Source organism: Chanodichthys erythropterus, chromosome 10 (assembly GCF_024489055.1).
Source record: "Chanodichthys erythropterus isolate Z2021 chromosome 10, ASM2448905v1, whole genome shotgun sequence".
In the NCBI taxonomy this organism is placed as follows: Eukaryota; Metazoa; Chordata; class Actinopteri; order Cypriniformes; family Xenocyprididae; genus Chanodichthys; species Chanodichthys erythropterus.
The window spans coordinates 39,596,819-39,621,019 of record NC_090230.1 but is presented as its reverse complement, the minus strand read 5'-3'; the positions used below and the strand labels follow the sequence as shown (position 1 = coordinate 39,621,019).

Below are 24,201 nucleotides of genomic sequence, written 5' to 3'. Positions count from 1 at the left end.
TATTTATGGTAACTTGTAAGACACTTACTAATTGTGATAAAATGCTTATTATTACAAAGGTTAAAGAGCTGGTAATTCCTATGTAATGTTTATGTACAAGGATGCACTTTATTTTACAGTCCTATTTCCATGTACTTACTATGAACGTACTAGTGAATATACCAGTTATTTAATGTGTAAGTTACACCTGGTAAGAGCTGGTAATTCCTATGTAATGTTTATGTACAAGGATGCACTTTATTTTACAGTCCTTTTTCCACGTACTTACTCTGAACGTACTAGTGAATATACCAGTTAGTTAATGTGTAAGTTACACCTGGTAAGAGCATACGTAACTTTCAGAGACACAAAACGTACATTATTGACGTATTTATAGCACTAAAACATAAAAATATTTATGTTTTTAGAACGGAAAAATTTAAAATATTTACAAATCTTTCATGTCATAAAGATATATGTATAATTTCTCTTTTATCGTTTTGTAGACCCCATCCTGAACCAAAACATACCCATTTTATACATAATGGACAGAAATGTGTAGGAAAATGACAATTTTAGTAAAAATATAACATTAAAACGATATTTTGAGCCAATAATCCTACACCTACCTTTAAACCTACCCATAAACATTTCTTAAAACCCTGTATTGTTTTAAATAAAAGAATGACAGACAAACAAGCGTAATCACAACAATTTATTTATTGCGAAAATGTCGTACCAAAAGTAGTTCAAATGATGATGAGTCGCAGTCCTCTCTGGCGGTAAATAAAAGTTTTTTAGAGAGTAGAATATGATGAATCTGGGCTGCGTTCAGCCCCAACAAAACGTTGCAAAACGTTTTTTAAACGGAAACGGTGGTGCATTGAACACCCCGTTCTGATGACGCAAGTGTTGACACTATGTGAGAAGGACATTCTTTGTGTTCTTTTTGTAGAATTTTCGGAGCCTGATGAAATAGGTATAAATACATGTTTAATACTGCAAAATACACTCGATGTTACAGTCACTGCCCTTGCCGTCCAGAATAAAAGAGAACATCCCAATCGAGTGAAGGGATTTATGGAAACTTATTATTGTGATACAACATTTGCCTCACATTTCAGGATGAAAAGACAAACATTTCAGGTGAAGGATAATCCACTTATTCCCCCCGAGACTGTGTCGATTTATATTATTTTTATAGTGAGTATTAGGCTTATCATTATTGCTGATCACTATTGTTGTGCTAAGGTATTGTAATATTTACCATAATCAGAGGAGTATAGAAAAGTTGATTAAAGTGTCACTTCTCAATACAACAGCAAAATATATAAGTATAGTATTTTTATATTAATACTCATTGTGCGAGCTGTCTTTTTAACACCGCGTGGTTTATATACATCTTGCTGCTGATTGGGCTGACATTTCTGACACGCCCACCAAACGAGAAAACACATCTCAAACCCGTTGCACACCGTTTCCAGAAAACATGTCGTTCAACCCATAAAAGGTAGCAAAACGTTGCGCACCTGTTTGAGCTTGAACATGCCCCTGGCTTCTCTATGTGAAGGCGCGCACTCATTCAAATGTCAATCCACTGAAACACAGCATGTCGCAATTTGTGACGGAGTAGGTGAGAGCCCATGAGCGTTCAATATCAATACCGTAAACCATATCGTAAAGCTTCTCGAGGGTGGCGCTACTTTCAAATTGAAATTATAACGAGCGCGATCTTTGACTTTGAGGGTCGCTGCTGCTAAGAATGAAGATGAAGATTGATGGATAAAGGGCTGAATTTGGATATGTTCCTTATAAACATATGGATTCTAAAGATATGGAGTACAGCAAACAAATACAATGGGTGTGATTTGTGAATATATGTTGTGTTTTGATGTATCTTATGGTTGTATTGTCAGTTGCTGCATAGAAGAAAACGCCTTCTGTCTCACAGCAAACCTAAATATTACAAGTCATGACACGAAAAGAAATGTTATTTCATATTAAGTAGATGAGTACTAAACTGTATTCAAAAAATGCGACTAAAAACATGTATTGATATGACAATTGAATACATACAACAGATTTAAAACATTAATTCCATGATTTTATTACAGGGGAATTCATTTACATTCAAACTTTACGTTGCATGATTTACGTTTTTATTGCTGTTAATACGTAAGTATTAAAGTATTAGTATTAATAAAGTATTAAAAAGTATAGTATTTTTATGTTTTAGTCCACTGAATACATCAGTGTTGTACGCTTTTGTTTGTGAAAATGTAAGTAAATGTACGTGTGGTAGAACCACATTTTATGTAAAAATACACATGTATTCTCATAAGATCACGTTAATTCCTATGCAATGTTTATGTACAAGGATTCACTTTATTTTACAGTCCTTTTTCCATGTACTTATTATGAACATACTAGTGAATATACCAGTTAGTTAGTGTAATTTACACATTAGGGTGGGGTATGAGCATGGTACAAGATACTTCTTGAGTACTGGATGATATACTTGCGGTTCAACTTGCCTAATCTTTACAGGACAATAATTCACTTAATAGGGGTATTTTGATGACATACATACAGATCAGTAACACTACTGTACTTGGTATATGCAGTTGTCATGTGTCAAAAGCCTTGCTTAAAAGGACTACTTGATAAGTATTAACAATATGAAGTGCTGTATAGTTAGTGCAGTGTATCGTTTTGGTAAGCACATTTGTTTCACAGTATAGTGTCCGTTATTTGTGTCTACACTTGTCCATGAGTACAACATAGTTACAATGTATATACCACTAGTAAATACAGTAATGTCTTACAAGTTGCCACACATAAGTGCATGTTATTACCCACACTTGTCTGTAAGTACTACATAGTTACTGTGTATATACAATTAATAAGTACAGTAATGTGTCTTACAAGTTACCATAAATAAGTGCCTGTTATTACCCACACTTGTCTGTAAGTACAAAATATTTACCATGCACATACCATTAGTAAGTACAGTAATGTGTCTGTTAGTTATCATATACAGACACTATAAGTAAGTGCCTGTTATTACCCAACAGTACAAAGTAGTTACCATGTATGTACAATTGGAAAGTACAGCAGTGTTTCTTATTAGTTTCCATGTACATACATGTCAGGTAAGTACCTTGTTTTACCACTCTTTTACCTGTATGTACAACATAATTACTATATATGTACCAGGAAAGTATACATGCTGTAAAATAAAGTGCTACCAATGGGGTTGTAATATTCATGCAGTTTTTTTCCTTTATTGTGCACATATATTGCACACGTTCCTATAATATAGATCAGTGAATTAGTCCAAGATGATTACAGAATCATCACAACAGCCTGATCAACTTTACATTGGCCTTCTTTCTGCCATAACATATGTGTTTTATAAACACTCAGTAACAGCAGCCAGAGAAAGCTAATGTAAAAGAGCCAAGAACCCAACTAAAGCAGACACTTGTCACCACGATTTCAATAAAACATCAACATCCATATCTGTTATTTCCCAACAAGAACTTCTGTACATGTATGAAAAAAAATGTCAAACTGGTTTGACACTGAAGTCAGTTGTAGTTCTTGTGTTTCTGCTCGTGTCATTTTTCTGGTCTTGTTTCTCTGTCCTTCAGTGATTCTGCTTATCAGGTGTTCATAAAGTTTTTGAATTCACTCACTTTGTTTGAATCACTCACTCTGTCAAGTGGACTATATTAGTGAACTAATGTAGGGAATAGTGAATGTGTCACGATCACCGTCTGCCCTTGTCTAGTTCCGGACTCCATTTCCCATCATTCCCCTCGCCAGTCACATGCTCACTCTACACCAATCACCTTTCGCCACATACAGCCATGCACACACTCCTCACTAATCACCACACCCAGCTGCAGCTTGTTACCTGGACTTTAAAGTACTTCCACTCACACCACCTCACCGCGAAGTCTTGTTTCCCCAGTGTACAATTCCGAGCGTTTCTATCTTGTCTGCCTTTCTGTTACCGTTGTTGCCTGTTCCTGTTTCTTGACCCGTTGCTGCCTGTCCTGACCCTTGCCTGGTATACCGTTCTGTGTATGATATCCGCCTGCCTCGATCTACTGCCTGTTCCCTGACTACGATTCTGCCTAACCCTCTGCTGTACCTGTTTGCTCCTGATTTACCCTGCCTGTACGACCACGCTCACTTCTAATAAAACGCTGCATTTGGATCCCTACCTGAGTCCCGCCTTCGTTACAGAATGAGGGTATAGGGTGTGATTTAGAACACAGCCTCTGAGTGTTGACTTTGAGCATTGTTAACTCAGTATATTCCTGTAGGCTATTTTCTTGAAGATGACAGATATTACCCAGAATGCAGTGTTTTCTACAGTATATTACTGTTTTAATGGAAAATGGTTTGTTACTGTCAGAATTTGGCTGTTTTTCTACAGCAAGGTCTAACAGTGTATGTATATTATTGAATATATTGTAATAATTTACCACAATATATTATTCTCTATATTTTCAATATTCTGTTGAATCATTTAATATATTGATCATTTATATGTAACAAAGTATATTTTCTTTACATAATGGATTCAGACTATGGTATAAAACTGTACCGTCTATACTGTATTCTGGGGTTAGTCTTGTGTTTGCTTTCTATTGTAATTGACTGTGTTACTTTTGTTAAATAAACAAGGTCTAATAGAATTATTTAGTTCACTGAAACACATGCTTGCATTACAACATCACTCAGTCAATCCCTGGATATTTAATTTAGAAAATGTCTGTGGATCACAGTCATCAGAGCTCAAACAGATGCCAGCTAATGATTCATTCAAGAAATCAATATATTCTGGAGTGTGAATATGTCTGTTCATATGGATAACAAACATGATGCAGAAGCATTTCTAAAACATCTGTTATATTTAAAGGAAATGTAATGAAAATTTGTTCTTTCATTTGACTTATTGTTAAGCTTAAATCACTGAATGAAAATGTAAATAATATTTTCAAGGCGTTATTCTTTGGAATCTTTACTGAATTTTTTATGTTGTTTTCAAACAAAGGAAGCAATCACAAAGCAGCTGTACTAACTTTCAGCCCAGAGGTTTTAAACATATTTGGCCTGTTTACGACACAGTTTCTGTTACAACATCAAACATACAAAATCAATCAACTCTGTTAAAATAGATATTTGTTGAATGATCACAGCTGATTAGGTTCAAAACCTGTCATTTTTGTTTTGAATTTCTCCTACTACATTTCATTCTTTTTGTAGTGTTCACCTTGTTTTGTTTATACAGTTCTTTAATGGATTGCATGACTTCCTCTGTCTTTAGAGTGTATATGATGGGATTCAGCATAGGTGGTATTGTCTGCGTCAGGGAATTGTTAATTAACCGGATGTTCGGATGGATAGGTGTTGTTAAGGATGCAATATTATTAATTAAAAATGGGATATAACCAATTGCCACCAACATGAAATGTGAGGTGCATGTTTTCATGGCTTTGATCCGTTCAGCACCATGAGCAATCTTAAGCAAAGCCAGACCAATGCAGAAATATGAGATGAAGATCAGCAACAGCGGTGTGCAAATCAGGAGACCAAAATTAATTTTTACTATCAGAATATTTATAGAATTATCATTACATGCTAGTCTATAGATAATGCCATGATCACAAAAATAACTATCAATTACATTCGATCTACAAAAAGAGAGTATATTCACCAAACCTACAAGTACAGAAAAATATATCACAGAAAAAATCCACATTACACCTAAGATTAGAAACATTGTTTTTCTTGTTACAATGGCATGATAATGTAGAGGAAAACAAATAGCAACCAATCTATCATAAGCCAAGACAAGTAGTGTCATAGACTCCATGTTCATGAAATGATATACAAAAAACGAATTTTCCAAGCACGCTTCATATGAAATGTCATGGTGCTCAAATAAAAATGTGTCTATGACTTTTGGAATCAAAGCCGAGCTTTCACACAGATCAATAAGGGCTAGATGGAAAACAGCAATGTATTTGGCTGTGTGAAGTCTGCGGGCCAAATAAATGATATACATGATAAATGAATTCCCTAAAACAGTCACAACATACACCAAAGACAAGAACACATAGTAGTATTTTGCATGTGGCATATTAGAAAAGCCACTGATGAAAAATGTTGCAGGACGAACAAAGGTCACATTTGCTGAGGAGTTTGACTGCATGGAGCTCATGATAGCTGTTGTCTGGCTTTTTGTGTCACCTGTAATGAATAACTGTTATAGAAATGCACATTATTACAGAATATTCAAATAATTATTTCATTTCCATTCAGTACATTTATGGATAACATTTTTTAGATGTTCTTTGATATAATCCTATTGAACTAATATTTAAAAAGTAATTAGACATTGTAGTAAAAGGGAGAAAAGGTTTATACTCAACCTTCTACTAAGCTGCCAGAATCGCATTATTCTTCCAGCTATCAGACACATTTATAATAGATCATTGTCTTGATCTTGGGACTTTAGTTTATGGAGCAACGCTTTTCCCTATAGACTCGAGCAAGATGAGGCAGGAGTAAAGCAACAGTGCCACTGTCCAGAAAGCACCTCTTTTTTTTGCATCAAATTAATGCCCTGATTAAAGCCCCCACAAACGAACTTCTCATAACAGAATGTCTCATTATTTCGCATTTTAGTTACTGTTTTCATTATAATATAGGCCTAACTGTGTTTCGTGTAAGATTTTAATTAAGGGGCTGTTTACACGACACCGTTTTCAACTAAAACATAAAACTTTTTATCGGTTTTGGCGGTTCATTTACATGACAACAGCGTTTTGGTGTTCTGAAAATGCAAACTTTTGAAAACAGGTTTCAGTGTGCAAGTTTTTGAAAACGATACCATTGTCAGCGCCGTGTAAACCACAAAAACGCAAATCTGTAAAAACGGTGACGTAATGTACATGTGCATTACATGTTTAGTCTAACATGGGTTCGATCCCAGCGAACACATGTGCTCATAAAGTGTGTATGCACTACAGTATAAATCAGTAAGGGAAGGGATAGGGATACCTGTAGGGTTGTTTTTGTTTTGGGTTTTTTTGGAAGACAGTCTTGTACAAAGAAATCTACAGCTATCTTTCCAGTTTAGTACGTTGTTGTCGTGTAAACGTACCCTAAGTACAACTGATTTTAAAACTAAATGCAAGGTCATGTCATGTTCTGTTTTGGTTCGTTTTCACTGTTCTGGCTGCCTGAGTTCTCATCTTTGTTTGTTACTATGACTTCTAATTAGCTTCACACCTGTTCCTTCTTATGTTAATTATTCTTCACTGTGTGTGTAAGCCCTTATAGTTTTCCCAGTTCTGTTCATCATTTTCAATGTCACGATCACGTCAGTTCCTGTCACTTCCTGTCACTTCCCGGACTCCATTTCCCATCATCCTCCCAGCCTGTCACATGCTCACACTCCACACCAATCACCTGTCGCCACATACAGCTTTGCACATCACTTGGACTATAAAGGACTCATGCACACACCACCTCATCGCGAAGTCTTGTTAACATATGTTGCAATTCCGAGCGTTTATACCCTGTCTGCCTATCTGTTTCCGATCCTTCTCTGCTGCATACCTTTGGACTGTGTATTGTTTCCTGGACTGTGAATGATATCTGCCTGCCTCGATCTACTGCCTGTACCCTGACCACGATTCTGCCTGTTCCCTGCTGTTCCTGTTTGCTCCTGTTTGACCATGCCTGTACGACCACGCTCACCTTTCAATAAAGCTTTGCATATATCTTAGTCCCGATTTGTTACAGAATACTTCGCCACCACAACGATCCAGCAGCTTTTCTGGAGAACACTGGTCCAGTATGAGCGTCACACAACTATTATTATGGAGTACGCAGGGTACACAATCCTTGGAGGAATATATTGGTGAATATCTGGACATTGCTTATTATTCTGATCTGCCTGACTGTGCTTTGATAGACTTTTTTTGTAATGGCATTAACCAGCCACTCCAAAATAAACTAAGAAAAGAAGGACCACGTTTATCACTCAGCGGTTTTATGGATTATGCTTTATTGACTGTTGGCTCTTCGTTCACGGTGGGTGTCGCGGAGAGAGGCGATGCTACGCTGAATCACGTAATGGCTGCCGCGCCAGTGGACACTAACAAAATGGCGGCTACCATGATGGCGACACCAGTCCATATTTCCGTTGATCTTCCTGAGCAAAGTCACGTTGCTGCTGATCGCCTAGTTTCACCTCACGTCTCCGTTGATCGTCTAGAATCATGTCACGTCTCTGGATCTGTCCGGGAGCAGAGAGGGTTGCGTTCCAGTGTGGCTGATCCACCGCTGTCTTCAGCACGAGTGCTTCTCACGCACGCCAGCCGGCCGCTTCGCACTCAAGCCACCTGGTCGCTATGCACTCAGGTTCACCGGTTTCTATGGACTCATGTTCGCTGATTGCAACGCACTCAAGCTCGCCGGTTGCAACGCACTCAAGTTCACCGGTTGCAACGCACTCAAGTTCAACGGTCGCAACGCACTCAAGTTCGCCAGTTGCAACGCACTCAAGTTGGCAGATTGCAACATGCTCAAGCTCTCTGGATGCGTTGGACAAGATGGCCGTTTCACCAGTGCCGACGGGCAAGATGGCCACCCCTTCAGTGTCAGTGAACAAAGGGGTCATTCCAGCCGTTGAGTCTGCTCCAGAATCCGCTCCAGCCAGCGAGTCCGCTCCAGAGGCCGCTCCAGCCCGTGAGTCCGCTCCAGAGGCCGCTCCAGCCAGTGAGTCTGCTCTAGAATCTGCTCCAGCCAGTCAATCCGCTCCAGAGCCCGCTTCAGCCTGTGAGCCCGCTGCAGCGTCCACAGAGGAGGTGAATACAGAGCCACCACCTCACCTACGTAAAAGGAGGAGGAGGAGGAGGAAGAAGGCTTCATTCATCCTTCAAGGCTCGGAGGCCTTCCCAGCATCTGCTGTGGGTCCGGAGACCACTCCAGAGGCATCTCCCCATCAGCACTCATCACCTGCACCTGGACTTCATCATCAGCACTTCCTTTATAATTCCTTTATAAAAGCTGCCGATCCAAACCCTCCATAGAAGACCGGCTCTGGACCATTCGCCAGTATGGCTGCCCACTGGAGAAATATGTGGAGGAATTTGCTGAGCTGTCTTTTAAGATAAGCTGGCCAGATGCCAGATCCAGTTTTCTGAGGGGTCTGGACGAGGATACGATCCGCTTCTGTGAAGCTGAACGCCTCTATTCCCTAGTCGAATCTATTAATCTGGTTCTATTCCTCAATGGTTCCGAATTTTAAATTGAAGAGGTTCATAAGCGATCGTATTCACCACATCCAGCTCCTTCAGAAACAAAGGTGGCCTGGCCAGCTCATTAGCCGCCAACTTCCTCCACCTATTGCTCCAGTGGGTGTGCACCAGGGGTTCAGCCTAGCCCTCAACTCAAGCCACCCAAAAGGAGGAGGTCCAGACAGCCCAAGAAGTCCACTCCTGCCTTCGCTGAGCCCGCTCCAGCCTTCGCCAAGCCAGCACCAGCCTCTCACGAGCCACCAAGTGATGCTGTCTGGTTAATAGGCTTTTGGACAGAGCCAGTAGCTCCAGCCCTCACCGAGCCCGCTCCTGCCACCGCTGAGCCCGCTCCAGTTGCCGCTGAGCCCGCTTCACCAGCCACCGAGCTCGCTTCACCAGCCACCGAGCCCACTTCACCAGCCACCAGGGAATCCCCCAAGAAAATTTGGGGGGGGGGCCAAGTACCCGTGGGTGGGAAACTCCTGGGCGGGGTTCCAGGGTCGCCAGAGCCTGCTAAGGCTCCAGACCCTCCATGGCCGTCCACGTCTCCTGACCCTCCATGGCCTTCCACGTCTCCAGACCCGCCATGGCCGCCCTCTGCCTCTGACCCGCCATGGCCGCCCACGGCCTCTGACCCAACTTGGTCACCTGAACTCCTAGACCCACCCTGGAGACCTCCGTTCCTGTCTGTATCTCCCCCTGCAACTGCATGAGGTCTCCAGGGCGCCCACCCCCCCTCCCCGGTTGTTCCATCCACGAGGGGGAGGTACTGCCACAGTTCCAGTGTTTCCCGGACTCCATTTCCCAGGATCCTCCTGTTTCCACACCAGCCACTCACTTCCCTCATCATCTCCCCATCAGCACTCATCACCTGCACCTGAACTTCATCATCAGCACTTCCTTTATAATGGACTCACTCCCTTCTCTCCTGTCCGTTCTTAATGTTATATTATATGTGTTTGAATGTATACTTTCTCCTTTGTTCAGTAAAGACCCTTATTTATCCTAAAATAGTGTCTTGCCATCTGATGTTTTATAGTGTTGTTTACTGTGTTGGTTTATAAAATCACAGTATTATATGGCATAATACTGCCTGAGTACAAGGTATACTATCTGTCTTATAGTTTCTTTTCGTAGTTATCGACTGTGTTACTTTTGTTAAATAAACAAGGTCTAATATAATGATTTATTTCTCTGAAACACATACTTGCATTACAATGTCTGGGATCACTCTTAAAAAAAAAAAAGTTGATCGCTGGATATTTAATTCAGGAACTGTCTGTGGATCACAGTCATCAGAACTTAAATAAATGACAGCTAATGATTCATTCAAGAAATCAATATATTCTGGAGTGTGAATATGTCTGTTCATATGGATATCAAACATGATGCAGAAGCATTTCTAAAACATCTGTTATATTTAAAGGAAATGTAATGAAAATGTGTTCTAATATGTTCAAAAGGACAGGTGTTGTTAAGGTTGCAATATAATTGCTTAAAAATGGGATATAAAGAATTCCCACCAACATCAGATGTGAGGTGCAGGTTTTTGTGTCTTTGATTCATTCAGCACTATGAGCAATCTTAAGCAAAGCCAGAGCAATGCAGAAATATGAGATGAAGATCAGTATCAGCGGTGTGCAAATCAGTAGAAACTATCAACCACATTCGATCTACACAAAGAGAGTCTATTCACCAAAACTACAAGTAGGCCTATAGAAAATTATATCCCAGAAAAAAATCCACATTACGCCTATGATCAGAAACATTGTTTTTTGGTTATAATGTCATGATAATGTAGAGGAAAACAAATAGCAGCCAATCTGTCATAAGCCAAGACAAGTAGTGTTAAATACAAAATAAAAAATAAATAAGAACATATCTAGAGAGCCAGCATGTAGTACCGCAGCAAAACACCAGTGCAGGCACTATCGCAGCATACCAGACTATACAACGAAGTCGAAACCACATGCTGAGGAGGGGCATGGCCACAAGGTCTTTCAGCCATCCAATGATAGCTCACCCTTCTCTCATTGCACAGACAACACATGCAGTGCAAAAGAAGGGATTTCAAGGTTATAGAATCTAGCGAAGTTTTTTTGCAAAGACCATCCCATTTCTAGACATATGTCCTGAAATAGTCGTATCTAAGACCAAGCCCAAGACTCATACAAACCCCTAGTGGAGTGGGCAGGAACCCTACAGGGCAGTCCACTCTCTGGTAGGCATAAGCCAGACTGATGGTATATACTATACAGTACGAAAGTGTCTGCTTAGGACATTCACCAGGGTGATTCTAAACATGATGGTGACAAGCCGTTATAGTGGCTATACACTCAGAGCATGAAGGGCATCCAGTCGGCGTCTGAGTACTCTTGCATAAAAGACATAGTGTTTGCATGATTCAGTCAGTCCTATGTCCAAGTTGGGGTGGGAACCGCCATCTTAATCAGGGCCCAGACAGTTGCCTACTATGCTTCTGTAACGACTGAGACAAATCAGACACAATTATTTGTCATATTGAACAAATAATCTTTAAACTCACTCAGTCCCCATCCCCCAAGAAGGCCAGTCTGGGCAAGGGCCTCTTGGACATGATCAGATAAGACTATTATGATCCGAAAGGCAGAACTCTGCATCCAAAAGTCATTTTGAGTCAGACCCATAGAAAAGGTGCACAAAGCCTGAAAAGAGACCTTCCTGCCTTGATTTATAGACAGATTGTTCTATAAATGAACAAATAAATAAATTCACATGTTTTATGATACATGTAATGCAACTTCAATTATGCAATGTTTAGTGTCTATAGGTTCGTATCGAGAAGATTTAAATGTTGCTGTTTATGATATGTCAATACCTGTGCAACACATCAATATTACAAGAATCTTTAATAGTCCTTCTTCAACAACTCAGCCAGTTTAAGCATGCTCGGTTGTAAAAGCCCCGACAGGAGGGATGTTGTCACCCAGAAATTCAACTTTTTCATTGGTCAGGTCAACCCTAAGAGGAGTGACTTTGACCAGAGGTTAAAAGCCAGTGCACAATGCCCCTCCCACTCTCTCTTGCTTCTTTGGATGACTGAAGAGACCCCCTTTGCTGCAGGCCTCTTCAGGCCAAGCCCTGTGCTCATCTATGAGATAGAGAAAGAACTCTTTCCCCATTAATTAACCCTCTACCGCACGCATTATGATACATTTATAAAAAAAAATATTTGACTCCTTTTCTTTTCTTAGAATGGCTTAACTTGAAGTGCTGTAAAAAAAAAAATTTGGAAAAAAATCTTATTTTAATGTACTTTATGATATATTGCCATATGGCAACAACGCGCAATAGTGGAAATAACTTAAAATAAGTGTAAGTGTATATAGTTAATATTTTTCCTCACAAATGTTGTTTGTATTGAATCAATTGGTGCTATTATAAGCTTTAGCAGTAAATATAAACAACACCTTATACATATTTTCCAACATCTTGTGCTTTTATTTATGGAATTTATTCTTTTGCTGAATATTGCTTTATATTCTTTGAATTTCATTACGTTTTTCGTGAATATTATTTAAACTGCAAATGTAGACAGTTAAAAACAAATCTAATACTGTTCATCATGTATCATAAAACATTGACATAAAACCAAAAATATTGTAGTTCATGAAAATTCAACATTACGCAATCTTATGAGAGGAAGGTTATGAACATGAACCCCCCATAATCCTTGAAACGTCACCTTTTTTCTGTATGAATGTGGCAAGGGGGGTGTGGTTTAGCGGAATCTGCAGCGGGAGAGAGAGGGAGGAGACGCGCGGTGTCTGAGTGGATTAAACGCAAATGATAATCACCTGTTTCTTGTTTCAGTAATTGGTGTGGAGAGAGTATTTAACGCCAGGAGAAACAGGAGCCTGCGAGAGAGAGAGGACTGCTGTTTGTTTCCCCCACTCCTGGATGTCTGTTAGTGGAGTGAACTGTGGATTTGTTTTGATCGTTTTTGTGCCTATCTGCACGCTGTTTTGTTATTTGTTTTGTGTAAAATAAACAGCCAGTAGTCATCGCTGACCCTGTCCTCTTCCCTCCTTATTTACGAACTCTGTTACTTCAAAAAGCATTTTTTTTTTCAGAGGTAAGGCACATGTACACATCACATTTGGTGCATTTCACCTTAACAATACACTTACAGCCACTTCCACCTGCCTTTTTGAGACACCATGGTAGGCCAGTGGAAGGTCTGCGCCAGTAGGCTATACTGGCTGTGGTGGCAGGTCTCCGATGTTGATTTAATCCATAATACAAATGTCATGGCAGTCCTTAACATACGACTAATCAACATTATATCACTAGCATTAATGTTGTTATTGTTACAGCTTAACAGACTGCAGCTGGCCTTTGCTAGCTATCTAACCTATTATAATGTCATTCCATTGTTGCGCAGAGTTGCCATATGGCAACAGACATTGTATCGATTTTCCAAAAACTAATTTCATAATTTTTTTTTTTTGAGTGGTGAATATGTTAACAATTGTTTTGTGAATGTGACATGGGCGGGTCCTTGTTTGTTACTGACGTTTTAGTTTGCTTTCAGCAACTACATACAAGAGAAGGTAGTCTGTCAGAAAATCGCGCCACAGAAAAAAAAAAATGCATGTCATGTGACTTAACCAAAGCACATCATTGGCTAAACTAAGGTCTTCTCTTACCAACATAAAAAACAAGAATGTTCTGTTAAAGAGACAGTGACAAGGAAATGAACAAAAAGTGTATGTTGCCATATGGCAACACTATGCGGTAGAGGTGCTAAGAGTCAAATTAACAGCTCAAGTTGTTTCATATTTCTTCATCCAACGCAGAAGATATTGACTACAACTTTGGTCCGAATCATCAAGGATTTCTCCTCAGCCTGATAATCCGATGTTCCTCGACCTAAAGGCATTTTGCAAGTATCGTACATTTGAACACTAAACAGCGATTTAGTAGTAATTTGTGAACCAACTTTTTTAGCAAAGGTGCTTGATAACTGAGAACTGGTCTGTTCTAGATCTTTTTCCCATAGCTCCATCTCTTGTCCCTCTTCCGCTTCAACTCGATCATTGCTCATTTTTACCCATGTATTTGTGTGATTTGTATGTTCTGTGTTTGTTTGTTTAGTTATGTGTTTCTGATTTTGTTAAATAAAACTTGTGTGCACACTCTTGCTAGTTGATTTTGACCTGCCTATAAACTCAATGTCCCTGATAACGATTCGATCATAGCTACGTGCTAAGAAAGCGTTATCTTTCGGTTTTGAAAAACTGATAGACGATCAGTACTGACTGTTTGCTGACCAAACAGGTTAATTGATTTTCATATTCATTTTAACACATTCAGTTAATTTTATTAACTGATCCAAATATTTATAATTAATTAATCATAACTAGTTATAATTATCATATTTATTTGAGCTAATTTGCTGCAGTTCCTTATAATGTGATCAAGGCCAGAGCACTTAAAACAAGGCAACTCACTGCTTGAAGTCAGGGAGCTGCCATACTATGAGAGTGCAAGTGGAAAAGGAGCTCCGATTCTTATGTCTACATATGTATATATGTATAGATATATCTTGACCTAATGCACTGCACAGTAGGACGGTTCCAGTTGCCCTTAACAAGCTGGGGACGTGAAAAACAGACAGAGAGTGGACAGTCTTGCTGACATCGTCATGAGTGTATCAGAGCAAAGCGGCAGAGGCAGTAACGGCACTTGCTTACGTCACACCAGCGCTGAGCTACCAGAGTTGAACACCATGGGTGAATGACAGCAAAGCAGCAGCAGGGCCAGCACTATTGCTATTGCTATTCAAAGGGTTTTCCAAGGGGTGCCGCCCTGCCTCCCCATACTGGGCAAAAACATCAAGCCTCCCCAACACTGCCAAAGCCACAGCCTGAGTGTTTTCTGAGAAAACTCAAAGGCAGAAAACTCAAACTCAGCGGGAGAGTAAATTACAGGCTGGGAGATTCCCCCTGCAAAAGGTGGGCCCATGTGACAATAAAGCCCACTCAACTTCCTAAGAAGAGGATTCTGGGTGTTTGATAAGCAGGAGACTGTGATGGTTAAACACACTCTTTTAACATGATCAGCTCCACTCATTTTAGAGGGAGAGCCGTGATCACACATCCCATAAATGTACACCGAAATGATGTGTTTTACTATAGAAACTTTGTAACTACTGCAAATTTGTTACTTGTGGACTTTCTTCATGCACAGAGCACAGACAAGAGCAATCAAGACCTTTCATTATCAATTCTAAAATAGTGTATTGCCATCTGGTATGTTATTGTGTTGCTTATTCTGTGGGTTTATAGATTCACACTATTATATGGCAAAATACTATACCATGTTTCTTGTTTGTTTGTTTGTTTTTTGTTAAATAAACAAGGTCTAATATAATGATTTAGTTCCCTGAAACACATGTTTCCATTACAACTTCTAGGATCACTCAAAAAAAGTCAATCCCTGGATATTTAATTCAGAAACTGTCTGTGGGTCACAGTCATCAGAGCTCAAACAAATGCCAGCTAATGATTCATTCAAGACATCAATATATTTTGGAGTGTGAATATGTTTGTTCATCAGAATAACAAACATGAAGCAGAATAAATACTAAATCTGAAATTTCTTTATATGTTGTTTTCAAACAAAGAAAGCAATCACAAAGCTAGGTTTCAACCCTGAGGTTTTAAACATATTCGGCCTGTTTACAACACAGTTTCTGTTACAACATCAAACATACAAAATCAATCAACTCTGTTAAAATAGATATTTGTTGAATGATCACAGCTGATTAGGTTCAAACCTGTAATTTTTGTTTTGAATTTCTCCTACTACATTTCATTCTTTTTGTAGAGTTCACCTTGTTTCGTTTATACAGTTCTTTTATTGATTGCATGACCTCGTCTGACTTTAGAGTGTATATGATGGGATTCAGCATAGGTGGTATTGTCTGCGTCAGGGAATTGTTAATGAAACGGGTGTTCGGATGGATAGGTGTTGTAAAGGATGCAATATGATTGCATAAAATTGGGATATAACTGATTGCCACCAACATGAAATGTGAGGTGCAGGTTTTTGTGGCTTTGATCCGTTCAGCACCATGAGCAATCTTAAGCAAAGCCAGAGCAATGCAGAAATATGAGATGAAGATCAGTATCAGCGGTGTGCAAATCAGGAGACCAAAATTAATTTTTACCATCAGAATATTTATAGAATTATCATTGCATGCTATTCTATAAATAATGCCATGATCACAAAAATAACTATCAATTACATTCGATACACAAAAAGAGAGTCTATTCACCAAAGCTGTAAGTATAGAAAACTGTATTACAGAAAAAATCCACATTATGCTTATAATCAGAAACATTGTTTTTCTTGTTACAATGGCATGATAATGTAGAGGAAAACAAATTGCAACCAGTCTGTCATATGCCAAGACAACTAGTGTCAAAGACTCCACAGTCATGAAATGATATACAAAAAACGAAGTTTCCAAGCACGCTTCATATGAAATGTCATGGTGCTCAAATAAAAATGTGTCTATGACTTTTGGAATCAAAGTCGAGCTTACACACAGATCAGCAAGGGCCAGATGGAAAACAGCCATGTATTTGGCTGTGTGAAGTCTACGGGCCAAATAAATTATATACATGATAAATGAATTCCCTAAAACAGTCACAACATACACTAAAGACAAGAACACATAGTAATATTTTGCATGTGGAATATTAGAATTGATGAAAAATGTTGCAGGACGAACAAAGGTCACATTTGCAGAGGAGTTTGACTGCGTGGAGCTCATGATAGCTGTTGTCTGGCTTTTTGTGACCTGTGATGAAGAACTGTTATAGAAATACACTCAATAACACAGAATATTCAAATAATGATTTCATTTCCCATTCACAGTGCATTTATAGATAAAAATGCTTAGATGTTCTTTGATATAACCCTATTAAACTAAATAATTGCTCATTGTAGTAAAAGGTTTAGAGAGAAAAGCGAAGAAACATATGGTTTATACTCAACCTTCTACTAAGCTGCCAGAATCTCATTATTCTACCAGCTATCAGACACATTTATAATAGATCATTGTCTTGATCTTGGGACTTTAGTTGATAGAGCAACGCTTCTCCCTATAGACTCGAGCAAGAAGGGGCAGGAGTAAAGCAACAGTGCCACTGTCCAGAAAGCACTTTTTTTTGCCTCCAATTAATGCCCCAATTAAAGCCCTCACAAATGAACTTCTCATAACAGAATGTCTCATTATGTTGCATTTCAGTTACTGTTTCCATTATTATATAGGCCTACTTGCATTTCATGTAAGATTTCAATTAAGTACAACTGATTTTAAAAATAAAAGCAAGGTCATGTCATGTTCTGTTTTGGATCATTTTCACTGTTCACCTGAGTTCTCCTCTTTGTTTGTTACTATGGTTTCTAATTAGTTTCACACCTGTTCCTTGTTTTGTTAATTAATATTCTCTATGTATGTAAGCCCTAGTTTTCCCAGTTCTCTTCATCATTGTCAATTGTCAAAAGTTGCTTTGTTCCTTCTCTGTGTTTTTAAAATCTCTAGTATTTCACTGATACACATGCTTGCATTACAATGTCTGGGACTGTCTGTGGATCAAAGTCATCAGAACTTAAATAAATGACAGCTAATGATTCATTCAAGAAATCAATATATTCTGGAGTGTGAATATTGTAACGGCCACCTAAATTATGTTGAATACTGTTCAAGACGTTAAAGGTGATAAAGAGGATCTTTTCGTCGAACGAGAAACCAAAGACTGTTACTGAGATTTTGAAATGAGTGCATGCGTAAGAACAGCCCCCCTCCTTCACAACTCATTTAGAGGGAACGTCATGGCAGTGATTGACAAGCCAAGATGACTGCTCTACTGCTGACATATTTTGCTGTATAATAATGTTACTTTTCCACTTTGATTCGTAGCGTTTATCAGGGTGCTTTCTTTTCCTGTTTATCCTCGCTCTTTTGCATGTATGTGAAGAGTGTGCTATATTGTGCGAAGTACCATCTATAAAGACTTGTGGGACTACCAGTTCATTTGCCTCGGGTTTTTCTTCTCGCCTCCTGTTTTTTGATTTTCATCTGGGCAGACTGCAAACCCTCTGGTAGACATTACAATATGTCTGTTCATATGACAAACATGATGCAGAAGCATTTCTAAAACATCTGTTATATTTAAAGGAAATTTAATGAAAAAACAGCTACAGTGCTGGTGACAGGGACGTGCACAGGAATTTTGAGGGGCAGTTGCTCTGACCTAAAAAAAGGGCACTCCCCAATCGCTTCTCGGGTCGACATTAACACACTGAAAAAATTCAGAATTAAAAATATTTTTATACCACTTTTTAATGTGTGATTGTGTAAAGGTTTTCACGAGATACCAAATTTCGCGAACTTGCTTCCAATACTCGTTCTCATGGAGGCGCGGTGTGCACGGAGGGGAGGGGCTGTGCGCGCGCGAGTATGTGAGAGAGACGCTTGAGTGAGAGACGCAGGGAAATGAAATGCAGCTTAACGTTTGCTCTATGAAAGACATTGACAAAGACGAAAACTAAGGACATTTAATCTATAATTTTATTTTATTTTAAATAGTTTTCCCAAACACGCATTACAGTTTTGGTTAGTTATCGTTTTTTTGTAATGCCTCGTTTTTATTTTTATTTCAGTTAACGACAATGTTTTTTCCCACCTAGTTTTCTTTTTTTCGTTCGTTTTCGTTAACGATTATAACCTTACTCACCTTTCCGACAATGTTAAAGGCCCTTTCACACAGGACGCGGCATGGGCTGCGCAGCCGCTGGGCTGGCCAGAGCACAGTAGGCGGAGTTTTCCAAACATGTAGCGGGAGTTTTATATATAGTCATTTGATTGTTGTTCCACCTTTCGGTCAGCAGTAAAGAATATGTCCCGGGCCGTGCTAAGAAGTGAGTAATAGCAATAGCCCTGCTTGTAAGAAGAAGAAAGAGAGCAGCTCTTGACAGTGTCTGTCATGTCTCCATGACACAGCTTTTCTCCCGATGTCACTATACGACCAGCAAACTTGTATTGTATAGCTCTGGAAATTACAACTCAGTAAATAGCTGTTCATCCATTTTCCTTTCCGATTGTTTAGATGCTCTGTTTCTATTGGCCGTACGGGTAATCGTCACAGAGTGCAGCGGCAAAAGTTGAACTATTTTGAACTTTGACCGCGGCGTGCGCGGAAGCTGTGCTGCGCTGTGCTGCGCTGCGCTGCCCTTGCGCTTTGGCCGACGCCTTCCTCGCGCAGCGCAAGCCATTGAAATGAATGGGTTTCATACCGCGTCCTGTGTGAAAGGCCCTTAAGTCGTCTCACCCGACAACCGCAACAATCTCCTTCTAGTGCCGCTCATGCAGGCTCAGCTCAGGTGCCGGTCGCGTGCAGTGCTGCAGCCACTTAAACAGAGTTTGCCCTTCCCCTACTGACTTTCACTTTCGGACGGGTGCCCGAATATGGAAGTGAATGAGGCTTTGCAAATTTTTTTTATTTCTTTTTTTTTTTTTTTATCTAGGCCTACGTGAAATTCTGCATCCATTGTACGATTGTTTTATTTATTTTTTTCCACCTCGGAAGGGCAACGTGAGTCGAGAAGGGCATATGGGCAGTTGCCCGGGCAACCTGAGCAACCCCCCTGTGCATGTCCCTGGTGCCGTTACACATCAAAGGACTTATCAATATAATGTCTAAATCGCAATAGTGTGGTGGCCACATCAGGATCACTAACTAATTATGTTTTATTTACAAAATTCGGGAGGAGCATGTTTAGATAACTAACCTAATTCACACGAGTGGAGCACATTCAGGTGATCAACTCAATTAATGACAAGAGGTTTATATACAGCAGACTTACTTCTGATTGTTTGACCAGTTTATCAGCATTAGGCCCCGCCCTACATTCTTAACATGCCTGAAATCGAGCTCTTGTCTGATGAAAAATATTTTGTCCTCTAGGAATCTTTACCACAATCCTCTGGCCTAAAGAGCAATTATCCCCCACCTAGCACCACCGCTGATACAGTACAATACTGTATTATTGATTACAGCAGAAGCAAACTAAAAGTAGAAAATGTAGTAAAAATACAGTTACTGTACTTTTTTGAAAAAATACAGTACTGTTTTGTGCAATTACAGTACTGTTCTTGTGTACTGTAAATTGAATTACAGTACAATTACTGTAAATAAAAATACAGTAACTTGCTGGCAACCGTGCTGCCAGTACTGTACTGTAAAAATACAAGAAAATCGTTAACAGTGTATGTAGCTAGGCAGAACTCTGCATCCAAAAGTCATTTTGAGTCAGGCCCATAGAAAAGGTGCACAAAGCCTGAAAACAGACCTTCCTGCCTTAATTTATAGACAGACTGTTCTATAAATGAACATGCATATCCCCAGGAAATGGTATCCATTATAAATGTTTGTTATATTGTACTCAGTATTGTATTCACATGTTTTATGATACATGTAATGCAACTTCAGTTATGCAATGTTAAGTGTCTCGTATCGAGAAGATTTAAATGCTGCTGTATACGATATGTCGATACCTGTGCAACACATCAATATTACAAGAATCTTTATTAGTTCTTCTTCAACAACTCAGCCAGTTTAATCATGCTCTGTCGTAAAAGCCCTGACAGGAGGGATGTTGTCACCCAGAAATTCAACTTTTTCATTGGTCAGGCGCTCAGAGGAGTGACTTTGAACAGAGGTTAAAAGCCAGTGCACAATGCCCCTCCCACTCTCTCTTGCTTCTTTGGATGCCTGAATAGACCCCCTTTGCTGCAGGCCTCTTCAGGCCAAGCCCTGTGGGCCTGCAAGGCCTGTAGGCCTACGCCTGCAACCCAGCCATGTGCTCATCTATGAGACAGAGAAAGAACTCTTTGCCCACTAAGATTAAGTTGTTTCATATTTCTTCATCCAACGCAGAAGATATTGACTACAACTTTGGACCGAATCATCAAGGATTTCTCCTCATCCTGCAAATATGATGTTCCTAGACCTAAAGGCATTTTACAAGTATCGTACATTTGAACACTAAACAGCGATTAAGTACTAATTTGTGAACCAACTTTTTTAGCAAAGGTGCTTTATAACTGAGAAAACTGATGGTCTGTTCTAGATTGTTTTTTGACTTTTTCCCATAGCTCCATCTCTTGTCCCTCTTCCGCTTCAACTCGATCATTGCTCATTTTTACCCATGTATGTGTGTGATTTGTATGTTCTGTGTTTGTTAGTTTAGTTATGTATTTGTGATTTTGTTAAATAAAACTTGTGTGCACACTCTTGCGAGTTGATTCTGACCTGCCTATAAACCCAATGTCCCTGATAACGATTCGATCATAGCTACGTGCTAAGAAAGCGTTATCTTTCTGTTTTGAAAAACTGATAGACGATCAGTACTGACTGAGTGTTTGCTGACCAAACAGGTTAATTGATTGTCATATATTTCCATGGTTTCTAATTAGTTTCACACCTGTTCCTTGTTTTGTTAATTAATATTCACTGTGTATGTAAGCCCTAGATTTGTAGCTTAATCGCACACGTACAAACAGCAGCTCGCACACTAGTGTAGTCAGATTGCATGCACAGTCGCACACAGAATCATTAAGAAATTATTGTCAGCGCTGTCCTGCAATTTATCAACAAAATCGATTAGAAACTGAAAGTTATATAGCGTATATGTGTTTCTGTTTATGTGTTCTGTCTCCTCGCGCCTTACATGGACCAATTGCGGAAGGAGGGAGGGAGGGAGGGGGCTCAGGTAGAGAACAAGGAGCAGGTGAAGGGTGGGCAGAATGACAGGCAAACAATCCAACAGAAGAGGGACCAGGGCGGAGCAGATGGTGAGAGGAGCCAAGGAGACCTTGGAGCAGGAGGAGTAAGGTGGGACCCACTCTGGGACCATGGTGGAGCCAATCCGGCGGGACACTGTGATGCCGATGGCTCTGGCGACCAAGATGCAGATGGGGATCCAGAGGGCCCTGGTGAAGCCGGAGTGACAGAGGACCAAGGTGGAGCTGGACAGAGTGAGGAAGCCAACGGAGCCAGAGGGACGAGGTGACGCCAGAGGAGTGCAGTCCTGAGGTGAGGGCAGGCCAACGAACAACCAAGGTGGAGCCGGAGGGAGCCCGGCAGAGCTGGTGGACTGATGGGCCATGGCGGAGATGAGGGAGGTTAGAGCCAAGGAGGAGCTAGTGGACAGAGGGGCCGAGGTGGAGTCCTGGTCATGGAGGCTGGAGGCAAAGACCAGGGATCCACTGACCACGATGTAGCTGTAGACTGGCAGACCCACAGCGAGCCCACAGCGGGCTGAGGGTGAGCTGAGGGGCTGGCAGGAAGCAGCGGAGATGAGAAAGATGAATGGGTTATAATGGGAGGAGGTGGGAGGGGGAGGCTGGGTGGCAGTTTGGGACTGGCTAGGAGTTCAGGGACCATATGTGCTGCCCAAACACACAAAAATGCCACACCCAGCACTGGGAGTGCCACAGACAGGGGAACGATCTCCATTCAAGCTCACCTGGTAGAAAGTGCAGAGGCAGTTGTCTGTGTAGTGTGTAAAATAGGCAGTCTCTAAGAAGGTCTGTGTGTGGTCCTCCAGTGTTTGTTCCCCCTGCTCCAAACACAGAAGATGAACAGCTGGGATATCCATGATGGGGGGGAAACAGACAAAGCCAAACCAAAAAAAAAAAAAAATGGAAAAATGCTGCCACACTTAACCCTTATTTGGTCGGATCTTCTGTCATGCTGGTTATGTATTAATACGAGAACAAGACGAAGAAGATCAGATAACAGGTTAGTTTAATCCACAAGATAATATCCAACACCGATTGGCAAGTACACAACTTTAACATAAAGATGAGATCCAACAAATACAGAACAGGACAGGGAGATTATATAAGGGAGCTAATGAGGGAGAATGCTGGGAGAACAGAAACAGGTGTGGATGTTTAACTTATCAGGATACACACAATGCCGCAGCAGCATTACCTCCTCGCTCCCACAGGAGCTCAGTTTCTCTGGCTAATTTTCTCCACTGCCACAGCAGCATTTCCTACTCACTCCCGTAGGAGCTAAGATTCTCTGGATAATTTTCTCCACTGCCGCAGCAGCGATGTCCTTGTCCAATGATGCAAGAGTCCTCTCGGTCAAGCGCCCATGTTTCCTGTTTCCCCATCAGGCGAGGTTTACCCATTCAATGCCATGAGTCATGATCTCCTGTCAGATGTTGCGAGAGCTATCCCGGTCGAGCATCAATGTTTTCGCTTTCTCCACCTGGCAAGGCTTACCTGTCCAATTCCGTGAGTACTGAACTCCCATCAGACGCTGCGAGGGCTCTCTTGGCCGGGTGTTCCAAATTCCTTCACCCTGCCATCACCCGATAGGACCCACTCACCCAACGATGTGAGCTGCTCCTGTTGAAGGCTACATGGGCCCTCTCTGTCTGTCTTTTTGAACCATACTGCTCCCCGTCCATCAATTGGCAGCATTTGTCGGCCAGTAGGGTATGTCAGCCCAGCGCTGTAGCTGCTCCCGTCAGAGGCAACACAGGCCCTCCTAGTCAGGCGGCTTAAATCACGCTGCTCCTGATTCATCGGCCGGTAGGGCTCACCCGTCTGATGCCACAAGCTGCTCCTCTCAAGAAGTGGCAAGAACCCTCCTGATCTGTCGTTCCAAATTATGCCTGCTCCTCGTTCATCGGCCAGTAGGGCCCGTCCGGCCGGCGCTGTGAGCTGCTCCCAGGCAACACAGGCACATTTAGTTAATCCACTCAATTAACGACAAGTGCCCCCACCCCCAGACAGCACACCAAATATGCATAACCTTTACTC

General features: G+C 40.7%; 2 protein-coding genes across 2 annotated transcripts; both read right to left on the bottom strand.

Moving 5' to 3' along the window:
• Positions 1 to 5,212: 5,212 nt before the first annotated feature.
• LOC137029560 (olfactory receptor 4B13-like) lies at positions 5,213 to 6,217 on the bottom strand. The gene has a single exon (XM_067399171.1). It carries the CDS (start codon positions 6,215 to 6,217, stop codon positions 5,213 to 5,215), a length of 1,005 nt encoding a protein of 334 aa, XP_067255272.1.
• A 9,902-nt stretch (positions 6,218 to 16,119) lies between these two features.
• On the bottom strand, positions 16,120 to 17,127 carry LOC137029559 (olfactory receptor 1496-like). Its single transcript, XM_067399170.1, has one exon. The coding sequence runs from the start codon at positions 17,125 to 17,127 to the stop codon at positions 16,120 to 16,122; it is 1,008 nt and encodes a 335-aa protein (XP_067255271.1).
• Positions 17,128 to 24,201: the final 7,074 nt, after the last annotated feature.